The sequence below is a fragment of the Zootoca vivipara genome, chromosome 1, assembly GCF_965207765.1.
Source record: "Zootoca vivipara chromosome 1, rZooViv2.hap1.1, whole genome shotgun sequence".
NCBI lineage: Eukaryota > Metazoa > Chordata > Lepidosauria > Squamata > Lacertidae > Zootoca > Zootoca vivipara.
The window spans coordinates 97,426,534-97,452,300 of NC_142582.1; the positions used below are offsets into that span (position 1 = coordinate 97,426,534).

Genomic DNA, 25,767 nt, shown 5'->3' on the forward strand with positions numbered 1-25,767 from the left:
GCCATTTTACATTATCAATAGTTTCCAGTCTCCGTGGCTCCATTTTCCAGTAATGCTAAGAGAAATCCTTACACTAAGAGGCATGCCTGTGGTAACGCAAAGAAACGTTCTTTGGGCAGGGGAGGGGAGCATAGTGGGAGCATACAGGCAGAGGAAGGAAGCAGCAATACTACGATTTTAGGAATGGGGTCTTGATTTCCATTTGGAGCCAAAGAAGATGAAGTTGGATAATAGACATTTTCGTTGTGTAAGTAGCAGCCTTGAGAGTTCCAGAGGGGAAATCATGAGTTTTAACTAATTATTTCTCTGTCATATTCCTGATTTTTTTAAATTAAAAAATGCCTCCCTGAAGCTGCATTTCAAGGAAAGCTTCTGTCAGCACATCTTGTTTGGGGCTCAGATTATTTATTATAAGAAGCCTTCGATTTTCTGTACACGGTCTATTTCTTTTTTTACTTTTTGAGTTTTCACTGATAACTCAGTTTCTATCGTGTTGCAGGACACAGGTCTGTTGTGAGTGAATCACTTCTGTTATTTGCTAGTTTGCCCCCCTTGTCATCCTTTGTACATTCAGAAAAAGGATGTTGTGCTTACCCCTCAGTTGAGCAGAGAAGTGTGGGTACTGTATTTGGGTAAAAGGTAAAGGGACCCCTGACCATTAGGTCCAGTTGTGACCAACTCTGGGGTTGTGGCGCTCATCTCGAGTTTACTGGCCGAGGGAGCTGGCGTACAGCTTCCAGGTCATGTGGCCAGCATGACCAAGCCGCTTCTGGAGAACCAGAGCAGCACACGGAAACGCCGTTTACCTTCCCGCTTGGTGCGGTACCTATTTATCTACTTGCACTTTAAGGTGCTTTCGAACTGCTAGGTTGGCAGGAGCTGGGACCGAGCAACAGGAGCTTACCTCGTTGCAGGGTTTCGAACCGCTGACCTTCTGATCAGCAAGCCCTAGGCTCTGTGGTTTAACCCATAGTGCCACCTGCTACGATTCCTACTACATAGCTAGTTCCAGCAGTAAACCAACAAGCAAATGGCCAGTCTGTACCTGCCAACAGCTTTCAGTTGTCATGTCCAGTGAGTGAATTCCCCACTATGCATCCACTCAGCATAGAAATATGAAAAAAAGATGCTCCATGTGAACTCACTGCTGACTTTATGTTCCCCTTAGACATTCAAAAAGAAGCCAGAGCACTTTCCGTTCTTTTTCAAACGTGTGCTGGATGCTTCCTTGGCTGAGAATGACAGTGAATTCTCTCTGCAGGAGCAGACCATACTCCTGCTCTTCCTTGACCACTGCTTCAACAGTCTGGTAAGCTTTATTCTTCAGAGATTTACCATTGTTTTCATTTATGGTGTGTTTGGCAAATATGGCAGTAGTCCTGTCTACTCAGAGCAGCCTCCTCTGTGCCTCTCCACATTCAGTCGTCACAGTTTCCTTCTGAAGGAGCCCTCTTAAGTGGCATTTGTTATGCTGGGATTCCAAAGATCCATTTAGAGGCATTCCCAATGCCTGCTCCTCAACTAGAGATTGTATTTCTCTTAAGGACAAATCAGAGCCTGTGTTTGAGCAGGTTCTGCAGGTGTTCCAAGACCTCTTTCACTGGGCAAATATTCAGTAGCTAAGCCCTAGGACAGGGGCCAGCAACCTTTTTCAGCCATGGGCTGGTCCACCGTCCCTCAGACCATGTGGTGGGCCGGACTATATTTTTTTGGTGGGGAAATGAACAAATTCCTATGCCCCACAAATAACCCAGAGATGCATTTTAAATAAAAGGACACATTCTACTCATGTAAAAACATGCTGATTCCCGGACTGTCCACAGGCCGGATTGAGAAGGCGATTGGGCCACATCCGACCCACGGGCCTTAGGTTGCCTACCCCTGCCCTAGGATTTAGTAGTGGGACTTGCATGGAAGTGTCGTATTGCAGAGTAACTTTTGATCAATGTTCCTGCTAGTCCTGTGCTCTTTCAAGCTACTCCAGCCTCCCTCTTCCCCACCTTCCCCACAAATGTTTTCTTTCTCAGTAGCCTCATTGGGCTACATAGCCGTTGGAACTCTGCATCTTTGTTTGCTCTTAGTATATATGATACGTCAAATGGACGGTTAAGTTTTCCTTTTAGTTAGCATTTGGCTTTATAGAGGTGATATCCAGCCTGGGCCTCTCCAGAGTAGGAGGGTTATGACTCTGAAGCCACTCCATGCACAGAAAATTCTGTAGACCCAGATGATAACCCCTTAACATCAGATCTGCAAAATAAAAAATAAATAAAAAAATTGACCCACCAAACAAAGTACATTAGCAGGGATTTTTCCTGCTTTTGGAGAACTGACAAGCCATGATTCGTGGCTCATGGACTTTGTTTGGTTTGATGGAATACTAGCGATATTGGCTGGCTGCAGATTACTTATTCCCCTTTCCTCATGGAATAGAGCTTTCCTGACTTACCACTACACCCTTCCAAAAGCCATTCTGGAGGGTTTGGGGGGTCCTCCCAGTAGAGCATGGGAGGTGGCATGTTGAGGCTGTAGTGGGAAGGGAATTCCAAAGGTTGGGGACACCCCTTCCTCCTTGTGCAACTAGAAGTGCCTTCCATTTGTGCAACTGTAGTTTTGAATCCAAGCCTCATAACCATACTAATAGCCTGTTCTGTTTCTTGCAACAGGAAGTAGATTTGATCAGAGGGCAAGTCCAGCAGCTTATCTCCCTGCCCATGTGGATGGGGCTGCAGCCTGTAAGTGTTTCATAAAGAATGCAGGGAACCTTTGAAGCATCATGTGGACATGGATGTTCACTGGACCAATTCTGCTGCATTCTAATGAACCATTGCATGACAGCTTCTGCTGTCAGAGATTTATGGCTCTTTTAATCAGCGGTTTTGGAGACTTTTAAAATCTTCTGCCTTTACAATGGGGAAGCATACGTTCTTGTTCAGTTTGGGGTTTTGAAATTACCTTTGGGGCACCCAAATTAGATGGATGGAAATACTAGAGATCTAGCTCATCATACTATTAAGAATTCATTGTCTCACCCATTTAGGCTCGTCTGGCACTCGAATTGAAAAAGACATCAAAGCTTAGGAAATTTTGGAATTTGATCAAGAAGAATGATGAGAAAATGGATGAAAATACTCGGGCACAGTAAGTTTAATAGTATTGCTTTTTAAAAAATCATGTGTGGGGATTGTAATTTGCTGTCTGTGAAGAAAAGCTGTTTTGGCAAGGGCCCATTTGTACCTCATGCTGCCTGGGGAAAGCAGGAGTTGGGCTGCCTAAGACCCCACATCTGCTTGCCACCTGGGTATAGTGGATAGTGGATGTGATACAGTGCAGCTGTACCACAATATGTTCCTGCATATTATGCTGGCATATTTGGTTTATTCATCCAGTACTGACACATTAAATAGACCGACCAGGAACCTTTCCCAAGTAAGCCAGGTTGAAAGACATGCAGGAAGACAATTGCTTACGTGAGAACATAAGATGAGTCTTGCTGGGTCAGAACAGAAGCTTATCTAGGCCAACGTTCTGCTTCCCGCCATGGTCAACCAGATCCATCTAGGAAGTTCATAAGCAGGATGTGGAATCACGTTTTTGTTTTTTTTAGGGCATTTCAAGAAAGAAGATTCCTTTCGCAACTGATCCAGAAATTCATTACTGTATTAAAATCAATACCCATTTCAGGTATGTAATGCAAATTGTAAGTGTATGGGCTTATGCAAGAGACCCTCTTCTCTTTTACCTTTCCCTTTCCCCAAATTTAGGCATCCCAGATGAAAATGTGATTTGCCCTGATTCAGCCTATTGCAGCTTATAGTATCTTGGAGGGAGGGCCTGCAAGTACATTCCTGCCTTGAGCACTAGTTCCAGAATGGAAGCAAAATCACCATGCTATTAAATGCACAGGAGTTCTATTCTGTAGAACACATTATTTGAAAAATTATCCTCGTCACACGACTTTGTTTCTCTGATGCAAAACAAAAGGAGATTTCTCTGAACCCTTTTGTGGGGAGTTTTTGTTCTGGTTGCACTGTGTAGAATTTGCTAGACTGACGTAGTGACTTTACTTTTGAAAAGCAGTCAAACAGATTTGCTAAATATTGAAAGGGAGCTGTGTTTTTTTAAACTATCGGTAGCTTCAGTTCTTCAAATGAATAGGTCACTTGTAAATTCTCAAAAATTATGAGAATTGTAAATTCTCATAAAACTACTTTCAAATTCAGCGTCGCATTGTAAGTCTGAATTAATGGCAAGTCTTATTCATGCATAACTTAAGAGTCTGTGCTTGTCCAACTGCAAATTAGCTCTCTACATTAAACATACTTGGCTTCGCATTAAATATTATCTGGTGGTTATTTTTTAATATCCACCAGGATTTTTCTCCCTGCTGAAAGACCCAACACCTCAAGGATATCTCTCCACTGAGGGTTTTTTTTTAAGAATAGACACACTTGGCCTGAATATCTTCTACTTATACAGGGCATAATACTGTTTCTTTTTTGTGGCCGCTGCTACCTCCTAAGCTTTCGAGTTGGAAGTAAGGTTTGCCTGGCTCCTTCATTATACACCAGGGCTTTCCAAACTTGGGTCCCCAGCTGTTTTTGTACTACAATTTCCATCATCCCTGACCACTGGTCCTGCTAGCTAGGCATGATGGCAGTTGTAGTCCAGAAACAGCTGGAGACACCTTTAGGCACCAGGCAAAAACATTCCTTTTTAGCCAGGCCTTTGGCTGACCAACATCCTATATGCTTTTAAATGTGTTTGTGGGAGGGATGGTTTTTGCTTTCTTCTGTTTTTATTATGTATTTTGTGTTTTTATGTTTTATTTTTATGCTGTGAACCATCCTGAGATCTGCAGATGAAGATACAAATTAAATGAAAAAAGTAAAATAAAAAATAGTTGTGGCAGTCCCTGATGTGCCAGAAGAAGGGGGGAAAGGCATTTTCCTTGCCAAACTGGCCTGCAGTTGAGGCACAAAAATAGACATTGTTTGGGCATCTCTGCCTAGAACCAAGGGTCTTGAAAGCATCAGCAAAATTTGATTTGGATACATTATACATCAGTTCCAGTATTACTTTTTTAATTACCTGTATTTACTTCTAGGTCCTCTCTCAATGGATAAAGTGCATTACTGTGAAAGATTCATTGAGCTCATGATAGATCTAGAGGTATGCCAAATATGGGATAAATATAGTGATCTACTGTAGCATCTAAGCCTCTTGAATAACTAAAATATGTGTTGTGTTAGTCCTAGTGTTAAAGCAGCTGACTGAAGTATGTTTAACTCGCACATAGAGCATAGGAATCAAAACTGAATCAAATATACTGAATCGAATATACTGAATCAAAACTGAACTGAATCAGATCATTGGTCTGTATAGCTCAGGTTTGTCTACACGCTGACTGGAAGCAGCCTTCCTATGGTATCTCTAATGTGAGAAGGTCCTAGCAAGGCTTTCATAATTGTTGTTGTTGTTTTAAATGCCTAGCAGCATTCTCCTGGATTTTCTGAAAATCTCTGTTTTGAATAGTGATCTAGTTCATGCATCGGACAGGAATCATATCACATATGACTGCCTTTGTTTTATTTTAAGATGTGTAAAATTATTTCAGCAGGAGAGACTCTGTAAAAAAGTGTGGCTATGGCAGTCACTCTGGATGCAGTTAGCTACGGAGCTCCACAGCTTTAATCTTCGATAGAAATGTAATATGTTCTCATATTTGTTTGCTCTGCTAAAAACTCTGCGTTTCCAAGGAGGGACATGGTTGGTATCATTGAGCCTATCCACTCTGAACAGGATTCTGGCCCCAGAGAGGAGGGTATGCTAGATATTCAGCTGGGATGCTGCTGGATCGTAGCCAAAATGCCAAGCATCAGAACATTTCATGTAGGTTCATTCTGCGCTAAGGGCATTACAGGAGAGTTAAAGGAGCTCAGATAGTTTCTGAAGCCTGTTGTGCTGATTGGAACTGGCAAACCAGAAATCGGCTATAAAAAGCCATCACATTTGTTCTCCTGTAGCTTGTCCCATCTGAACAGAGTGTCTTTACCTATACTTAAGATCCTTTTTCTTCCCCCAGGGCGTTTCAGGGTTTTGTATTCAGTTACATCTATATTGTGATTGAGGCTAAACTACCGGAGCATTTCAGCGTTTAGCATGACTTTGGCGAAAGCGAGCCATATGCTCCAACCAGTTCATTTTTTCATTGGCAATAAATATGCCCCCCCCCCTAATCAGTTCAGGCTTCTCATTGCTGTTAACTGCGCTCTGTCTCTCTAAAACCTTTTGACAGTTATGGCCATATAAGGTATTTTGCATTTCTTATTTCATGTATTTCTGTGGTAAAGGTAAAGGTAAAGGGACTCCTGACCGTTAGGGTCCAGTTGTGAACCACTCTGGGGTTGTGGCGCTCATCTCGAGTTTACTGGCCGAGGGAGCTGGCGTACAGCTTCCAGGTCATGTGGCCAGCATGCCTAAGCCACTTCTGGCGGACCAGAGCAGCGCACAGAAACGCCATTTACCTTCCCGCTGGAGCGGTCCCTATTTATCTACTTGCACTTTGATGTGCTTTAGAACTGCTAGGTTGGCAGGACTAGGGACCGAGCAACTGGAGCTCACCCCATCGTAGTGATTTGAACCACCGACTTTCTGATCTGCAAGCCCTAGGCTCTGTGGTTTAAACCACAGCGCCACCCACGTAGTATGGAGCTGTAAAAGCAGCATGATCTAAATAGCTGTATTGATCCCCAGTTTCTGCTGGAGTTTATGACATCTGTCAAGGAAATATTTTAGGAGGATTTTTAAAGAAAAGAAACATTTTCGTAATGTTTTATTAATGAAGAATTTAGAAATTGTTGTTTACATGAGAAGGAAAGGGCTTAATTGTTCACATGGCTGCTCAGGAGTAAATCCCATTGAGTTCAATGGGACTTCTTTGCATTCTGTGTTTTGGGGTTTTTTTTTGTTACTGACCTTTGTTTAAATTACCGTAGCTAGCCCATTGGGCAAGACCTGTGGGCAACGCACAGATACTACTATCAAAATGGATATTGCAAGGACCTCATGATACCTAATCACTACCACCACCAACTTTTTTTTTAGAAAGCACTGAATTCTAACCAGTCTTCTAGTTACTAACAGCCTCCCAAATGTTGACATATATATGATAGTTTATTTATTATTATTATTATTATTATTATTATTATTATTATAGGCCCTACTTCCAACACGACGCTGGTTTAACACAATACTTGATGATTCCCACCTCGTTGTGCATTGTTACTTATCTAGCCTAGCGAAAAGAGGCAAGGAGGGTCATCTTTTCTGCCAGGTACGACTTGCTTTGATTTTGCAGAGCACTTCTTTCAGCACCTCAAAATCCTTGCTAGCCAATGCAACACTACATTATTGCCAAAAAATTTTACTGCACCACAGCTGGAAAGTGATGGTTGGTAACCATTGCTTGCTGTTGGCCCCTGCTGTGTTGCTTAATGAGAAGTATGTGATACAGGAAGGCAGCATAGTGCAACTACAGTGGCTAAACATTGCTGACTTTGGGGGGACACACTAGATGGAGAGCAACTATGCCTGAAGCAATTTTGTTAAGCCTGCTTATATTTGGGTTTTTCATGCTAAAGCCAATTTTAAAAGTATGAGTGAGCTGCACCTAGACTAGGGGGAAGTATTGGCACAGGCCTCAATATTACAGTGGTGCCTCGCTAGACGAATTTAATTCGTTCCACGGGTCTTTTCTTATAACGAAAAAATTCGTCTAGCGAATCCCATAGGAATGCATTGAATTTTTTTTTGCCCATGGGAACGCATTAATTGAATTTCAATGCATTCCTATGGGAAACCGCGATTCGCTAGACGAAAACGAATTCGTCTAGCGAGGCAACCTCCGCTAGAAAAAACCTTTCATTAAGCGAAAATTTCGTTAAGCAGGGCATTCGTTAAGCGAGGCACCACTGTACCTCAAACCATGGCCACCTGCCCACACCTGAGATCATAAGAAGCAGGTAGAGATGCAGCTGGATCAGCTGCGCAACCGAGTTCCCCCACTGCCCATCGGCTACGTCACTGAGTTCCTCTTGGGGAATTTGACTGTGCAGCTGATTCCTGCACAAGCTTTGCCAGCTCTATGAGCATTGGGCCGGCAAAGCCCCTCATGCTACGCTTTGCGTGCCTGACAACCAGCCTCCTTTTGAATACTTGGTGAGCACTATGTAAGGGACTTTGGCAGGGGCAACGGGCAACCCACCTGTCCATCTTCTGGCGCTGTAATGTTGTCAGGTCAGGGTTGCCCCGCAGGGGTGGGGACAGATAACAATCTGGCCTGCTGGGCCTCATCTAACACACACAGAAGTGTAATGTCAGAATACATTTAAACAAATGTTTACTGTATGTATGACTAATGTTGGATGTCGGTTCACTGTCATGAGGTGTGTGCACATTCTGGACATGATAATACATCCTTTACTTCCGCTTTGGTAGTGGGAGAGTAATAATGGAAGGGTGAGAGAAGACATGAGGAGCAAGGGTCCCGCTTCTCCTCACTACATTCTCTTACAGCTGGCTTGTAATGGACTGAAAAATGAAATTGCCTTCTCTAAGCAATGAAATGATACAACTTGTTTTGTTTGTTTTGCATTTTGGAAATAAAATGAAATATCCCTCAACTATATGGTATTGGGCCCCATGTGGTGGTTGAAGACCCTGCTTTTCTGTATATCTAATTTGTCATCATTTTGTTTCAGCTTTTAGACATGCTCAAATTCTACACTGGTTTTGAAATTAATGACCAGACTGGAAATGCATTGACAGAGAATGAGATGACTACTATTCACTATGACAGAATTACCTCCCTCCAGGTATTTAACGGCCTCCGGTGTAACTGAAGGCTTTGACATGGGTGTAAGATTGCTTGTCAGAAAAGGGGTGATGACAGACTTGGGGGAAAAACACCTCATTTGTAAGCCTGGAAATAGTGCCAGTTTCATGGGTGGATATGTCTGTTCTTAATATGAATAAAGTACTGTTGGTAAATAAGTGATCATTCGGGAAACTTTGATGTTTGGGGGCATGTCCTTGGTTTAGTAAGTGGATAGTACTGAAAGTCAGCTGCCAGAGCCCTGTGCAGATAGTCAGTCCATCCAGGCAGGGGGGAATTTGAATCATGCTGGCATTCCCCCAACTCCCACAGCGTGGTGTACTGTCCGTCTCCCGATGTTTGCATTAAGCTTCATGTTAACATAGCAGGCAGCCCCTACATACAGATACAGTAGGGTTTGAAATGTTTGGCCCTTCTCTTTTGTAATCTTTGCAGCTTCTGTTAGAATTAAAATACTGCATTTTTCGCTCCATAGGACGCACCTGACCATAGGACGCACCTAGTTTTTAGAGGAGGAAAACAAGAAATTTTTTTTTTGCTTTCTTGAATTGTCCTAGGCATAGCAGCCAACTCCTAGAGGCCTAGGTGCCTTTGCCCCCCCCCCAAATATTTGAGGAAGCTTCTTTTGCGGGGAAAGCTCCATTTTTTTAAGGATCAGCTCAAAGTTTGCAGCTTTTTTGCAAATGGGAAAAGCCCCGTTTTTTGGGGGGGTGTCAGCTGGGGAAAGCTCCATTTTTTAGCATCAGCTCAAAGTTGCTGAGTTTCCTTGCAAAGGGAAAAAATCCTGTTTTTATGGAGTTCAACTCACAGTTCTGCAGCATCTTCTATAGGAAAGGAAAGGGACCCATTTCTACAGTTCCCAGACAGATAATCTAATCAGCCAGTCACATGTCTCCCTCTGCAGACAATTGAGGCAAGGGGCTGGGAGGGGCTGGGAAGGGAGCTAGCTCTCTTATCTCCCTCCCCAATCTCTTGCAATCAGCTGCTCAGCGGTTTCCTTTCAGCTCATTCCCTCTTGTTAGCCTTTAGCTCTTTCTTTCTTTCTTTTTTTTAAAAAAGCACGATCTGCCTTTAGCCCCTGGGCAATTCGGCTCCAGGGACCACGCATTCACTCCATAAGATGCACAGACATTTCCTCGTTACTTTTTAGGAGGAAAAAAGTGTGTCTTATGGAACGAAAAAGAGGTAGCTGCCATGTCTTTTTTTGTTCGGACTGTTCTCTTATCAACCACCCTATCCTAACTAGTATTCAGAAAAAAATAAACATCATTGAGATGTATCCAACAAAGTTGCCCCATTCGTGTGATGACCTCTACCTATATATTGGGACACCTCTCCACTTCCCACATCCCTCTTCCCCCAGTCTGTTCTGGGGATTCCCTCAGCCCTCTAGAGCAGATTTGGGGGCCACACACAGAAAGGAGAGAGAGGGGGGGAAGAAGTCTCGTTGTGCAGGTGGAAGTCCTTGTGCTAATGGGACAGCTTTGTTGGTTACAGCCCATTATATGGAAGTGTGACATAGTTCTCATGTGTGAACTCAGATCCACTAACAATGCCCCCCCCCCAAAAAAAATCTGTTAGTCCTTGCTGTGAGCTAGCCTTATGCTGTTTGTAGGGGTTTGTACTCGGCCTGTTAAATTGCAGAGTGTTGCATAAGTCACGTTGCCGAGTAAAAATAGCATTTGATTTCTCATCCTGGTTCTTGGTTGGATTCTAGAGAGCCGCTTTCGCACATTTCCCAGAACTCTACAATTTTGCCCTCTCAAATGTATCTGCTGTAGACACACGTGACTCCCTCATAAAACTTTTTGGGCCTCTAAGGTAAGTTACATTTTAATTTATTTTATTCTCATCATTTGCTTCTTCTGGGTGTGAATGATTTGGTGCGGGGAGTAGGAAATCCCACAAGTTCACAGTGAGTTGCTGATTGTTTGAGCAACAGTTAAAATTGGAAGCCCCCATTAATAACAACAACAACAACAACAACAACAACAACATACCACAGCTTGGTTATTCTAGTAAATGTTTTGCCTAAATAAACCCTGAAATGTTTAGGGGTAAATAGAAATTGTGGCCACCTGTAGATAAATTTAAAACTATGATTCAGTTTTACTTTATCCAAATAAAAAGGGGTGGAGGGAGGGAGAGCAAAGGCAGCTTCTCAAAGGCAATGGATCTTAGTAGACAGTGGTACCTCGACTCATGAACGACTTGACAACCGAATTTTTCGACCTACGAATGGGGCTAATGGCTGCGCGCTTATGAATGTCTCGACATCCGAAAGGAAACCGCGTCGGTTTTAGATAGGGATTTTTTTGGCTTACAAATTTTTAGATAGGGTTGCTTCGACTTAACGAATTTTTTCCGTTTCCAATGCATTCCTATGGGAAATCGCGTTTCCAGTGGCGTTTTTCGACTTGCGAATTTTTCGACCTACGAAGAAGGTGCCTTCGAATGGATTAAATTCATAAGTCGAGGCACCACTGTATGTGCAAAGGCTGTCTGTCTGATTTGCAACCTTAACTCCACTGTTTGGGGGTTTCATATGTCAAAAGAAGTTGTTGAATTTGTCTGATTGTAGGGGTTTTTTGTGTGTTTTTTAAAGAATATGAATGATCTTCTCTGTCAAGAATCATTTCGATGTTAGGTTCCTTGCATAAGAGCAAAGAGTGTTAGCTAAAATGCAGAATGGCCTAGATCAAAATCTTGGTCAGTAGGCCACACAAATAGTTATAGTATTGTACTTTTTTTTTTTTTTTGGAGGACACTGACAGAAATTCAAAGCAAACAGCTCCATTTATTAAGCTCAGGCGCTATGTGACTTTTGTTTAATTCTTTATTCTTCAGTCCAGAAACACTCCACCAGGTGGCATCGTATCTCTGCTTATTGCCAGCCCTACCTGAAGAGGAAGATACAAGCTATGACAAAGAGTTTCTGCTTGAGTTGCTGGTAAACAGTCTTGTGTCTGTGTTTGCTGGGCCAAGTTGTTTTCCTTGTGTACAATGATATCTGTGATGTTGAATAGGACACCATGATTCTTTATCAAGGCATTAGAGGGCCTTTTTCTTCTGCCTGCAGCTCCTTGTGTTACCTCAAATTCTGCACCAGAGACTCAACCATAATCTGGGCCGGGCTGCAAATCCCTAGGTTGCGCTCCAAACCCTATGCACTGTGTTTTCAATTGTCAAGAGTACATGAATTCATAGTTTATATTAGGATCTGAAAGGAGAAAGGTGACAATTTCTTTTTATCACGGTAGATTTCAAATGTGACTAAAAAGAATTAGTTAGCTGAAATAGGGTTGGGTATAAGCAGTGCTTTTTTCTGGGGGGACGCAGGGGTACGCATACCCCTAAACATTTTGTGAATCTACGTTTGGCCTCATTGAGGGACAGTATTTCAATATGAGTAGGAAAATGAGAGTACCCCTAAACATTTTTAAAGAAAAAAAGCACTGAGTGTAGGCATGCATAGGCCTCCTAGGTTAAGATTTATGCCTAACTTTGCTGTGTTGTGTTCACATTTATTAAAATGTAGTAATTAGGGGGAAAACATAAATGTAGAGCAGGGATATTTTTTGGGGGGGGAACTTAATTCCTATGGACCATTTTTCAATTTTAACTGACCCTGTTCCTTTGATTCCACCCCCTCCCCAGCTTTACCCCTCAAAAATTTCCCATTTATCTGACATTATTAAAGGAGTCATAACCTCATGGTCAAGAGTTGGGCACCTCTACCTCTGTTGGAGTGAATGGGGCTTCAGTTGACACATTAAGGCAGTGTTTCTCGAACTTGGGACTCTCGCTGTTTTTGTACCACAGTTCCCATCATCCCTGACCACTGGCCCTGCTAGCTGGGGATGATGGGAGTTGTAGTCCAAAAACAGTTGGAGACCCAAGTTTGAGAAACACTGCATGAAAGATTTATATTTGCAGCAGAGCATGGATATTTAAGCTATTTAATAAATTCTTCCTTCTAACTGAATGGTCATTAAGATCTTTTTCATATGAAGGGTATTAATTATTATATGATTTTACCCAAGCATCTTAAATATCAGTCCTGTGAGTTTTTAAAAATGTACTTGCTTGGGAAAAATTGTTCAATTCACTTGTGCTGATCACAATTCTTAATTTGTCAACATTATTCCAGCAATGCTTGTGTATTTTCAAGTCTTTGCATTCTGTTTTAGTTGCCCACTCAGCTAGCGCTGCTGAAGTTTAATTTGCAATTACATTTATTTATTCATTCATGTGCCTCTCTCTCAAGAGACTCCCAAACAGATGGAGGCAACATCCTAACATGTCTGGTTTGAACTTTGCATTTTGTGTCACAACGAGGTCACACTGCTAACTATTGTGTGATGCCCTGAAGATTTCCTTGTGTTGGGTGGTGGTTCAAGCTCTCTGCAATGTTGCTAATGCGTCGCTGGACATGTGCCATGTGCTCTGAGGCTCTGTTCAAAACAGTATTCAAAGCTGTGTAGTCTTTCAGCTGACCAGTGGACTGCTGGGGAAGAAATACATTTTAAAATTCTGATTCCTCTTCCCCTCCTCCAAATATGTAATATGCAGCCTAGATAGGCTTTTGTTAATTCTGTGAATGTCCCAAATACATCACAACTTTTTAGACATACATAACTGGGTGCTGGCAGTCACGTATAGCAATGTATCTGGGTTTTTAAAATATATTCCACAAGTTTTAGGACTTGCATTGTAGAATGTGTGTGTAGCCTGGTGTTGCAAATGTTGCATTGCCCAACTGCCTAACCATAATTTGACAACTGAGAATGCGTTGTAGACTTCCGTGCTGCTCACGCAGTCTCCTATCACATAGGCATCACTCTCCTTTCAGTTTCAAATCTCCCTAATCTGGGTTACATGTGTCCTGCCATTAACAACCTAATGCACATATAATGCTAACCATTGTTGGATCCAAAATTAAGAGAAAAGAGGGAATGCCTGCATCAAGGTAAAACAATTCATGAACCTACAGCAGAGAGGGGAAACTTTGTCCCTCCAGATGGTGCTGAACTACGACTTGTATCAGCCCCACAAGCGTGGCCAATGTCCAGGAATGATGGGAGTTGTAGTTCAGCAATATCTGGAGGGCCAAAGGTTCCTCACCCGCCAACAGGGTGTGTTTTTTATGAGTGTGGTGATCGGGCACGATTTTTAATTTTATTTTGTTGCATGTCCTGGCGAAAATGGAAAATAAACAAATAGGAGCGGCTTCAACAAACTTATAAAAATATATTCAGAGCTAAATATTGTCCATGTGGCCACATAATACTAAAACATGATTTGGTGCTGCATGGATGAAGCTGAGCAAACCCAAGCAAAGTGACGGGCTCATATGCTCTCCCCTTGTGCAGCGAGGAGGAGGGCGTCACTGGGGTTCCTAGTTTAAAACAAACTGGTTAGTTTAGCAAGCCTGCTTCATCATCCATGGTTTGAAGTTACAGAGTATGTTTTAAACCATGATCACTGGGTTGACTGTAAAGCTGAGCCAGGATCCTTTAAAAGTGAGACTAAACTCTGATGAAGAGTGTCTTCCTGGTTGCATCAGAGAGGAGGAGATGGGACAGGATTGCGCAAGCCCGATGCTAATTTCGGATTGTCCACATTTGTTCTTGTTTGGCTTATCATGCCATGTGAACCAAACTTGCATGTTCAGCATAAAATAAAAAGGTTAACTTTTTATTTGCAATTTATCTCTTAAACCAGTTGGTGAAAAATAGTCTTTTCAGTCTTTTTATAAATATTTGTAATTTTGATTAGGGCACATGACAAGATGTTTTTGTCTTTTCCAGGTGTCCCGGCATGAATGTCGAATTTCTCAAATTCAACAGCTCAATCAAATGCCTCTGTATCCCACCGAGAAGATTATCTGGGATGAAAATATAGTCCCAACTGAGTACTATTCTGGTGAAGGTATGTTTTCTGGAAAATGCTTAAATTTTAAATATTTCTGGTCTGCCACTGTGCCTAATCATGGATTGGTGCAGTTGACATGATTGCAGTAGTTGTGATGATGCACTCTAAAACCTCCCATGGGGGGGGGGCAGCTGTCTTTATACAAATCCAGGATTGTGATGGGGTGCTAAAAAAACTCTCCAGTGGGGGCTGCACAGTGATGGACTAGTGCAAATATTGTATAGAGAGATGGCTTCCCCAAGCTCCCATACTGATGCGGAAGAACAGCATGGGGCTTAACCAACCAGCTCCTGCTAGCTATGTAATTTTTGATTGGGTGGGGCGGTCTGAAAAGGAAAGCTTGTGTAGAGTAGGTTCCCCTCTACACATGTGCCCTTTAATGAGGTGTGGCCCTGCTCCATGTGATTGCAATTGCATAAAGCTAATGGCTGAATAAGTCTGATGTGATAAACAAACAAACCAACCCTTCCTCCTCTCCCCTTTTTCTTTCCTTAGGCTGCCTTGCCCTCCCGAAATTGAATCTACAGTTTCTTACTCTCCATGACTACCTCCTGAGAAATTTCAACCTCTTCCGCCTAGAGTCTACTTATGAAATCAGGCAGGACATTGAGGATAGTGTCAGTAGGATGAAACCATGGTAATGGACGCAACTATAACCTTGAAGTTGTTGGATCAAGAAAAACTTTCTTCTGTGTGATTTATCTACTCCCCCCCCCCCCGTTTTTTCTGGGGTCATTGGAAAGGTGTTGGGTTTAATAGAGCATTCTCTAGGGTGAGTTATAATCTCAAACAGGGTCTGGACAGATTACTGGTATTTACTAACCGCAAACAATTTCCCTTGGGCTGAACTTCATGGATAGATTGCAGGAAGAGATGCCGTACCTTGGGTTGGTTATTCCCAGCTGTATATATATTTCGAAATGATGTCATTAGCTTTGGTGTGTGTTAGAGGTCTGAATGCAAAAATCTCTTGTTTTGATCTTGCTCTTCAGGCAATCTGAATATGGAGGTGTTGTCTTTGGTGGGTGGGCTCGAATGGCACAGCCCATCGTCTCTTTCACGGTCATAGAGGTGGCAAAGCCCAACATTGGAGAAAGCTGGCCCATGAGAGTCCGAGCAGATGTCACAATTAACTTGAATGTTAGAGACAACATTAAAGATGAATGGGAAGGTATGTATATGTGTGTAGCTACGGCAGTGTGACGTCGCATCCCCGGTTATTTGAGGTTAATGTTAGTGTTTGCATGCTTGTTGTGTTTAAAACACATCTTTTCCCTATTAAGTCTTGCTGCTTAAAGAAAGAACGCTAGTGCTCTCAGTAACTCATAGATTGGAATCATCAGTTCTCCCTGGTTCCACATTTTTGAAAGGGGGGAGAAAGTATTCTTTTATTGGTCTAGCCGCTGTATGACACAAGTGATTAAAGGTTGGTATGGGGATAGCTAATTCCTCTGAGAGATTTTTGGGCGTGAGCCCTATATTCTGACTCAGAAACCTATGACCGCTTTTGTGAGACTGATCTGGAACTGTTGAAACAATATGCAATATTCATTCTGTGTTACCATCCACCACATTTTCCTATATCTCCAAAATGCCAGCCATTTAAAATGGGAATATTACTTAGAGCTGCGGTTCTGTAAATCAATGGGCATCAGTAAATAGTCTGATCCTGCTAAGTCTACTTGGGTAGTAGATATGAAAGGTGAGAAATATTCTGACTTAATTTAAAGGAACATTCCTCTGACGGGGTTTCTGTGTGTTGTCAGGACTTGCATGCCACTACAGTCTTCTCTGTGTTCCCTAGTGATATTATCTCAAGGCAATGCTTTGCTGCTTGGGGGATTATACTTGGATTGACCTTTTTGGCAAGAGGAATAGGAACAACAATTCATGCTCTGGGGGGACACTGACGGCTAGTTCAGAAATTCAGCAACAAACGTGTTTAAAATATGATGGGATTGTATAATCCTTTTGGTTGCATGTCCTGATTCAAAATACAGAGCATGCACTAAAGTAAATTCAGTATTGTGAATTTTTATCTTTTTGAAACATTTGTTTGGAATGGGATCCTGGCTTCAAGCCTCAGATAAGCTTCTTGTGAGTTTTAATAGACGTTCCTACATTCCTAGTGGAGATCTTTGTCTTGGAAAAGGTCTACAAATATATATGAATAAGATAATCACATATTAATGATAGCACAGGGGACAGAGATAAAGCTGCTACTGGCTTGACTATATGCATGTCCTTTGATAACTATTTCTGTACAATCTCCCTTTTGCTTTTCATTGACCTATATTGTTCATTTATTCAAGACATTTATATACCACCTAATTATTTGCATTTCTAACCTATGTACATAAAAGGAATACACAGAAAATGGCACAATAAAACAGTAAAAATGTATCCTAAAACCAAACACTACCTTAAATGGCCTGCTGAAACAAGACAGTATTGATCATATCTCTGAACTTCAGCAAGGAGGGTGGCTGTCTAATCTCAATTGGTAGGGAGTTCCCCAGGCTTGGGCTCACTACACTGAATACACAGCTTCTAATTGTTACAAGCTCTGGATCTGAGCCACGTGGGGGACCAACTAATAATAATAATAATAATTTATTATTTATACCCCGCCCATCTGGCTGGGTTTCCCCAGCCACTCTGGGCGGCTTCCAACAGAAAAAATAAAACACAGTAATCTATTAAACATTAAAAGCCTCCCTGAACTTGATGAAGCTACAGCATAAAATAACCACTACACCTGCAAATGATCAGAACGCACTGACGTTTCTCCCCCCCTCCCCCCCCATTTAGGTCTGCGCAAGCACGATGTTTGCTTTTTAATAACTGTCCGACCCACACAGCTTTATGGTACGAAGTTTGACAGAAGGCAGCCATTCGTTGAGCAGACAGGCCTGGTATATGTGAGAGGATGCGAAATCCAGGGAATGCTGGATGATAAGGGGCGTGTCATTGAAGAAGGTATGTCGATAATATCTAAAAATCCGTCTCCTTCCCTGCAGACCCTCCTGGCTATTAAGATTAGCAGAGGGGGGTAGTTCCAGCTGCATCATAAGTTTGGGAGTAAGGCAATTTGCTGTGGCATATAATTTATTGAGCACCTTCTCCTCAGAGGTGCACTTGCCTTCTTCACTATGAAGCTTTTGGTGAGTGCTGAAGACACACCTCTCTGCCCCTGGCAAAGATGTCTGAGATATCTCTTTACAGAGCCCAGCCTGTTCTTGTGATTTGTAATCGGATTTAACTGCTTTAAAATTTGAATTTTAAATCATTGTAACTGACCAGCTGGTTAAAGGATGGGTAATAAATAAATAAAGAACAACTGAATATATTTAGTTGAAATAGGTAAAGGTAAAGAGGCCCCTGACCATCAGGTCCAGTCGTGTCCGACTCTGGGGTTGCGGCGCTCATCTCGCTCTATAGGCCGAGGGAGCCGGCGTTTGTCCGCAGACAGCTTCCAGGTCATGTGGCCAGCATGACAAAGCTGCTTCTGGCGAACCAGAGCAGCGCACGGAAACGCCGTTTACCTTCCCGCCGGAGCGGTCCCTATTTATTTACTTGCACTTTGCTGTGCTTTTATGAAGGTGAAATCTACATTGCACTTAACGGTAGGCATAATTTCCCCACTAACAGCATGTATGTGATTGCGGCTCTAAGATGGTAACTGTTTCCCTGCCTGTAGCAGCCTGGCTAGGATGGGCAAGCTCAGAAACCCTGAATATGCCAGTTCTAGCCAGGCTGTAGCAGTGCTTATTCTAGAGATGGTAAGAACAGAGCTGGTCGACCTGATCCATTCAGTGACACTGGCTGGTATGTAGAGCTGACCAAATAGTCCCAATGCCAGTCACCTGTTCTTGGCAGAATGGACACCAGATGTGAGCCAGGAAGGGACAGTCTTGTTAGGCAGGGGCAAGGAAAGTTGGAATCAGTTGGAGAGGACTGGTTGTGGTATGAACAGGTTACTCAAAAGTGTTTTTTGTTGTTGTTTGTTGTTTTGCAAGGCATTTTCTGTTTAGTTTATCTTTCAACAACGTTGAACTTTATTTGCTTTTCAATGCAAACAGGGCCAGAACCGAAACCAAGACTGAAAGGTGATTCTAGAACGTTTAGGGTGTTCTTGGATCCCAATCAGTATCAACAGGACATGACCAATACCATCCAAAGTGGAAGAGAAGATGTCTATGAGACATTTAACATAATAATGAGGAGAAAGCCAAAAGAAAACAACTTTAAAGTAAGTCACGGTGCAATTTTCTGTTTAAAAATAAATGTTGAAAATACACAACCAGAACTTTGTGTCAATGTGGGCCATATGCCCATTAAAAAAAAAGTGTGGTCCTCCTCCTCCTCTTTCCACTGTTTAGTAGTTTGTCTTAAATCTTAAACCCATTCATGGTGAAACTTCATGCACCTAAAGACCTAAATTCCCAAATGAATCTACAGTGGTACCTCAGGTTACAGATGCTTCAGATTACAGATGCTTCAAGTTACAGACTCCGCTAACCCAGAAATAGTACCTTGAGTTAAGAACTTTGCTTCAGGATGAGAACAATAATTGCGACGTGGCGGCAGCAGGAGGGCCCATTAGCTAAAGTGGTACCTCAGCTAGCAGTATAGTAGTAAAAGGAATCATGCTGGTATTTGGGGTCCCCCCCCCCTGAGTGAAACAGTTAAAATCTGTAACAAATGCTGAAAAGACTGCTCAGTGTTCTGCTGAAAACAAAAGTTTTGCCTTCAAAGTTTTTAAAAGGTTATTTGCAAGCAAAGGACAGTCAGACAACCAGATAATACAGAAATGATTTGGCAGTGTCTCTTTAATTTCACATTTTTCTCATGTTAAAAGTTAAACCAATTGATGAGGCTCAGCCTGCTTCTTGGGATTGCTCTATCCCGGAGGATAGGTTATCCCTATCTGCTCTATGCCTCCTTGCTCACATAACAGAAAATAAGGTAAGTCATTCTCACTAATGACAAATGTTGGTAGTGTGTCAAGCAGATAGCAGACAGCTTGATTTCTCTGCTGAGCCTGTAGGGAGAAAGATGCAAAAATCTTATGTAGTCTCCTAAATTAAGCAAACATGACAGCTGTAGAAGCACAAACATAAAGCGATAGCTAAATATGACAGTCGGCACTTCGCCATGGTAGGTCTGCCCTCTTGCCTTTTATTGCTTGTGGCCACTACATCAAAGAAATATTAGTATTTTGGAGTTTGTTTCCCTTTATACTAGTCATCTGTTGAATAAATACATTTTTAAAAGACGGAATGTTGCCATTTTTAACCGATCACCTCAAATAACCTTGTGTGTCATAAATACAGCTGCTGCTTCATCGATTGGCAAGATCAGGTATTATGCAAATCCATGCAAAACTCAACTCTTGCTGTCTGATCATGAGGTGATGTCCATCTGCTACGGCACTTAATAGACTTTTATCAGCTGAGCAGATAACCTGTTTTACTGTAGGAGTTGCCATTTGTCCTGAATTGGTGAAGCTAAGATGAATGCCTAGTGCTTTTTAAAAATGGATTGGACTTTCTAGAAAGAAGAAGGAGTCCTTTGCAACTATTGGTGCAATTTTTAGAATCCTGGTTGCTTTGGCTTACCTGTAATCTCCTTTTCTGCCGAGTACCTTTACATGTACTCGGCCAATATTAATTAGTTTATAATTGGCAGCACAGTTGCATTTAGCCCCGGAAAAGATAAGGTGATATATTTGGATCTGTACATGTAAGAGCCTGGAAGCTTTCAAATTTCACCGAGGTCTTTATGAGATAAAGGGCCTCTAAGTCTGAAATGATTTGGAGATCAAGGTTACTGGGAAGGACTTCTGTCCTAAACTCTGGAGAGCTGCTGTCTGCTAGTATACAATACTGAGTTAGATGGACAAGTGACCTGATGTGTTGTAAGACAGCTTCCTATGTTACTAATGCCCAGGACAATTTTTGTGTGTTACTACTTGCAAGGCTGTCATCCAGAGTTGAGCATTTCCCAATGGCCCAGGTCTTTAGGAACAGCCCATCACTGATCCAAAATGTTGGCTGGAGCCCAGACAGATGTGACTGATGCCCAACACTACTGCTAGCAGCTGCCGTTTTTATTCCCCCACAAGACCTCTTTAGCATTCCTTAGGAGTGATATGGCCTCGGGGCTCCAGAAGTATTGTGAGGAAATGGCAGGTGCCAGCAGTAATGCTGGCTGGCTAGACTGACTGCTTTTCTTTTTGCTGTTTTTGCTGCTACCCATGGCTGCCACTGTCACTGCTGTAGCAAAGGTGAAAATATCAACAAAGCTCTGCCAGGACATACATACTAGTCGCATCCATGGTAAAAAGAGAGAGGCCCACCCTGAAGGTGCCAAGTGCCCTGTATGTTGATCAGCAAGAGATCAGGTGGACATTATTTTTTATATCCTGCTCTTTGCTTACACATTAGAACTAGTAAATAGTCCATTAACTTCATATGCCATTCTTCTCTGGTAGGAACTCTATCTTCTTTCCATCTCTGGGCCAGTAACACACCATCATTAAAAGAGTATTCGTTATTTTTCTAGTATTTCATAACATGGTGATAATATCTCAGGCCATGTTTGTATATATTGCTCCACATGGAGCACTGAATGGCCTTGGGGCTGCTTTGACTGCCCTGGTATCTCCACCAATAAAGCCACTGTTTTCTGGTGGTGACTCATTTGATTGCACTGACACATTTTTCCCCCCAGCCATTGCACTCATGTATGTCTCTGCTAGGGACCCAGGCGGCGCTGTGGATTAAATCACAGAGTCTAGTGCTTGCTGATCAGAAGGTCGGCGGTTCGAATCCCTGCAACGGGGTGAGTTCCCGTTGCTTGGTCCCAGCTCCTGCCCACCTAGCAGTTCGAAAGCGCATCAAAGTGCAAGTAGATAAATAGGGACCACTCCGGCGGGAAGGTAAATGGCATTTCCATGTGCTGCTCTGGTTCGCCAGAAGCAGCTTTGTCATGCTGGCCACATGACCCGGAAGCTGTCTGCGGACCCCAGAGTCGCAACCCCAGAGTCGGACATGACTGGACCTGATGGTCAGGGGCACCTTTACCTTTATGTCTCTGCTAGGAAGCAGCTGCTGTATTTTACGAACATCCTGCTCAGACATTACTTCCTTTGCACAGCCGTGCCCTATAGCTGCTCTTTCTGAAGAAGTGTGCATGCACAGGAAAGCTCATACCTATGACAAACTTAGTTGGTCTCTAAGGTGCTACTGGAAGGATTTTTTTTTTTACTTTCTGGAATGGTTTCTCCATGAATCAGATCCTGGTGAAAGTGACAGTGAAGCAGTCTGTTTTGATTAGGATTTGAATTTTGCAACCTTTATTTTATTTTTGTAGATTTTATTTTATTAGTTTTCAATTATATTCCAATAATAACCATTATAACAATGCAAATTTATAATGCAATTATTAATACCAGTAATTCAAATACCAATTAATATAATTAAATTGAAGTGGCCCCCTGTGTGCTAGATTTGATGGCTTTCTGGTTTTCTTTATTTCTGCATTCCAAAATCTTATTAGTTTCAGTTACATTCCAGTCCCTTATACAACAACTGCAATATTGATAACTTATTTGTGTTGACACATTAAATGATTTATAAAACTTAAAATGAGGGACTCAAACATTATCAATGTTCTATCCTGTATGTAGCAATTATTCTGGCTGTGATGTTTCTTCCTGTCCTTGTAAGATGTTATGTCCGATAGTTGCTGTTATCCATCATGCCTTGGTCGGAGCTGATATCCCATTGTTCCAGAAGTTTCTCCATCACTCTGGCATGTGCTTTGCTGTATTGCACCAATAACTTTTAACAACAGCTGCAAAAGTCACTCTGTCCCAGTAAATAAACTCTTGTCACCATTTTCTCCCTCAGCCTGGGAAGAAGAGCTGTCTGTTGAACTACAGATGACTCAATAAGAAACCTTATCAGTTCCTTGGCAGCACACAGACTCCTTTCATCTTTCCAGCTGGATATATATAGCCAATTATCCTTCCAATTAAATTAAATTCCAAGTCCTTTAGCGTTATTCATTTCACTTCATGGATAATAAAGGATGGGGAAGAGTCAGCTCTTAAGTTTCCAGCGTAAACCTTTTGCAAAATAGTTTCCCTCCCTTTTTCTCTTTTTTACACACACAGTTCTGTTGGATGTTATAATCCATGTTTTTAATCCAATTTCTTCCATCCTCACTTGTACAAGTATAATTAAAACTAACAATCAGGAGAGAGTTGCCAAATCATGAATGTAGAGGAAACCAAACTGTTGGCTCCATTACCACCCACTGTCTTTTGCACTGAACAAAGTCTTCTCTGAAATTCAAACCTTAACAACCTTGCAGTTGGTTCTCTTCCACAATTTGTGATCTCAGCTCTTCTAGCACACACCTGTACTTTGGTCCAATTAAGCTCTAATTAACAGGAGAACCTCTGCTTATTAATGGCAGCGTAGGATGCTAAAGTGAGGTTAAGCAAACAACTTACTGCCTCCTCATGGAGCCACTGGAGGACAAGAGGGCATGGCCAGGCATGGGGCTCACCTAGGCTCATTCTCCTAACAATAAACCATAGTTTATTATTTATGTCTGACTCTGTGATTGAGGAGGGGCAGAATTGGTTTAATAGAACTATTTTATGTGGATTAACCTTGAAGTTAAATTGGGGCTTGATCGGTAACGGCACTTAAGCAATCCTAAATAAGTCCCCTCCTATGTCTTATTCCCCTCACCTTGTGTTTTCTCACGGTTTTTTACATTGTTACCTGGCACTTAATGCCCTGAAGAATTCAGCTATCAGTACTGTGCAGGATGAAGAAGATAGAATATAATCCATTTTGTCCACCTCTGTTACAGAATATTCACTCTGCAGTGAATAGCATGTTTGTTGTGATTCCATGTTTACAGCAATGCCCCTTTTCTGGCTAATGTCCCTGCAGATGATATAAAGAACAGCATCATAATTTTATTTTATTTTTTGTCAACTGCACTGAATTTGCTCATTCTAATGGGATAGTTTGGTAGTTAGAGGCTGCCCATAAATACTTCTTGTCTTGCTGAACTAGCTCTTTGTGGGCTGACGTCAGCTGAAAATCTAGTTACTGATTCAGTCAGACCAAACACCTGTCATTGGAAGAGAACTTATTTTCTCTGAAACACACAGAAAGGCTGAAATAGCACATGAAGTTGAGTGCAAATCTGTTTGAAACCAGAGTGCAAAACTGGCTTTAAATCATGTCCTGTTTTATTTTAGGCTGTTCTGGAGACTATAAGGAATTTGATGAACACCGACTGTGTGGTTCCTGATTGGTTACATGACATTATCCTCGGTTATGGAGACCCAAGTAGTGCTCACTATTCAAAAATGCCAAATCAGATCGCCTCCCTGGATTTTAATGATACTTTCCTCTCCATTGATCACTTAAGAGCCAGCTTTCCTGGATACAGCATTAAAGTTACAGTTGAAGACCCTGCAATGCAGATTCCTCCATTCAGGTGAATTAAGAAACACCAGCTCTCAAATACTGCTCATGTTCATTCCAAGTCAGGCCTGCTCCAATCTGATTCTCATTTTCCTATGCATGGGCCCAGGCCTGTCATAGAAAAGCGTGCTAATGGTGGACAGCTTACGTTTCTGTGGGATTTGCATGTGTTGCACTTTTGGGGAACCACACAGAATTTTCCAGAAGGGCTCTTTCACACTGCTAATTCATAAGGTGCCATCTTCTGTTTGACTGAATTCCTGACTTTGGTAGCTTTGCAACAGTGTTACCAAAACTTAGGTCTCTCGCTATTTTTGTACTGCAGTTCCCATCATCCCTGACCACTGATCCTGCTTGCTAGGGATGATGCGAGTTTTAGTCCAAAAACAGCTGGAGACCCAAGTTTGGGAAATGCTGTAAAGCAGTATTTCTTCCGTCTTCCACCTCTCCCCTCATGATTTTAAAAATGCTGTTTAACAGCCATTTCATTCTTTTCATTTTTTAATGTATTGTATGTAGTCTGTGTTCTTATTTTTTGCCTTTGTCTCATGGCTCTAGAAATCTACTTTATTGATATCTTGATGCCTGTCCTGCCACTGCCTGCAGCAACTGCTGTCCTGTATATCAAATGGTCTCTTTATCTTGTCTCTCTCCTAAAAAAAATAACTATTAAATTAAGAAAAGGAAAGCACACACACCATACTGTGTTCTCATGGGTTTCAGTCATCTCAGATTTAATCTTCCCTGCATCATGCTGTCATCTTCATTTTGTTATAAAGGTCAAGGTTTGAGGGTACCGGGGCTAGCTAGTCTGTGGCGGAAAATAGTTCATTGGAAGAACAGTCTCCTGTAAGAAATAATATGAAGCTGAAGAACAATGATTTCCCTCAATAGGATAGCATTTCCAGTCAGAAGTGAAGCAGGAAAGAAACGGAAAGAGTGTGATGAAGAAAAAGCTGATGGCTCAAAAACATTGATTGTTGAGCCCCACGTCATCCCCAACAGAGGACCTTACCCATATAATCAACCCAAACGGTAATATCTGTGTACATCTTTCTAAAGGGATCCGTGTTGAGCTCATTTCCATTACAAAATGTCTGTCAGTGAAACATATAAACATGAAATCACGTTTATAGGGTCTTTCCATGTGTTTCTTTCCATATGTTTCAGGTGTCATTATTTAGTTTAATATATATATATTCAAACAGGAAGAATCATTTTCCTGAGGTAATTGTCAAGTAGGTTATCACAATTTACTGCTTACAGAATATTAAAATGATCTTCAGAGGTGCAAATCATATTTCTACAGCTAAGTCGGTTTTGTGAGTAAAGAGTACATTCTTATCATTGTTGCATTGTTGAGTGAGCAGCTCCTCAACATATTGTTGGTGTATTTTTGTTTTGTATAGAGTCATGCAT

General features: G+C 41.9%; 1 protein-coding gene across 3 annotated transcripts in view; it reads left to right on the forward strand.

The window, feature by feature from the left end:
* AQR (aquarius intron-binding spliceosomal factor) overlaps window positions 1-25,767 on the forward strand; it is a 55,917-nt gene that overhangs the window by 7,807 nt on the left and 22,343 nt on the right. For all 3 annotated transcript variants that reach the window (XM_035110354.3, XM_035110363.3, XM_088671293.1), the window contains exons 6-21: window positions 1,169-1,309; window positions 2,667-2,735; window positions 3,041-3,141; window positions 3,608-3,684; window positions 5,108-5,172; window positions 7,220-7,336; window positions 8,763-8,876; window positions 10,614-10,717; window positions 11,744-11,846; window positions 14,707-14,827; window positions 15,326-15,467; window positions 15,823-16,001; window positions 17,642-17,809; window positions 18,913-19,082; window positions 24,120-24,361; window positions 25,243-25,383. In XM_035110354.3, coding sequence (XP_034966245.2) covers window positions 1,169-1,309; window positions 2,667-2,735; window positions 3,041-3,141; window positions 3,608-3,684; window positions 5,108-5,172; window positions 7,220-7,336; window positions 8,763-8,876; window positions 10,614-10,717; window positions 11,744-11,846; window positions 14,707-14,827; window positions 15,326-15,467; window positions 15,823-16,001; window positions 17,642-17,809; window positions 18,913-19,082; window positions 24,120-24,361; window positions 25,243-25,383 — 2,054 coding nt within the window. The remainder of the gene's footprint in view (window positions 1-1,168; window positions 1,310-2,666; window positions 2,736-3,040; window positions 3,142-3,607; window positions 3,685-5,107; window positions 5,173-7,219; window positions 7,337-8,762; window positions 8,877-10,613; window positions 10,718-11,743; window positions 11,847-14,706; window positions 14,828-15,325; window positions 15,468-15,822; window positions 16,002-17,641; window positions 17,810-18,912; window positions 19,083-24,119; window positions 24,362-25,242; window positions 25,384-25,767) is intronic.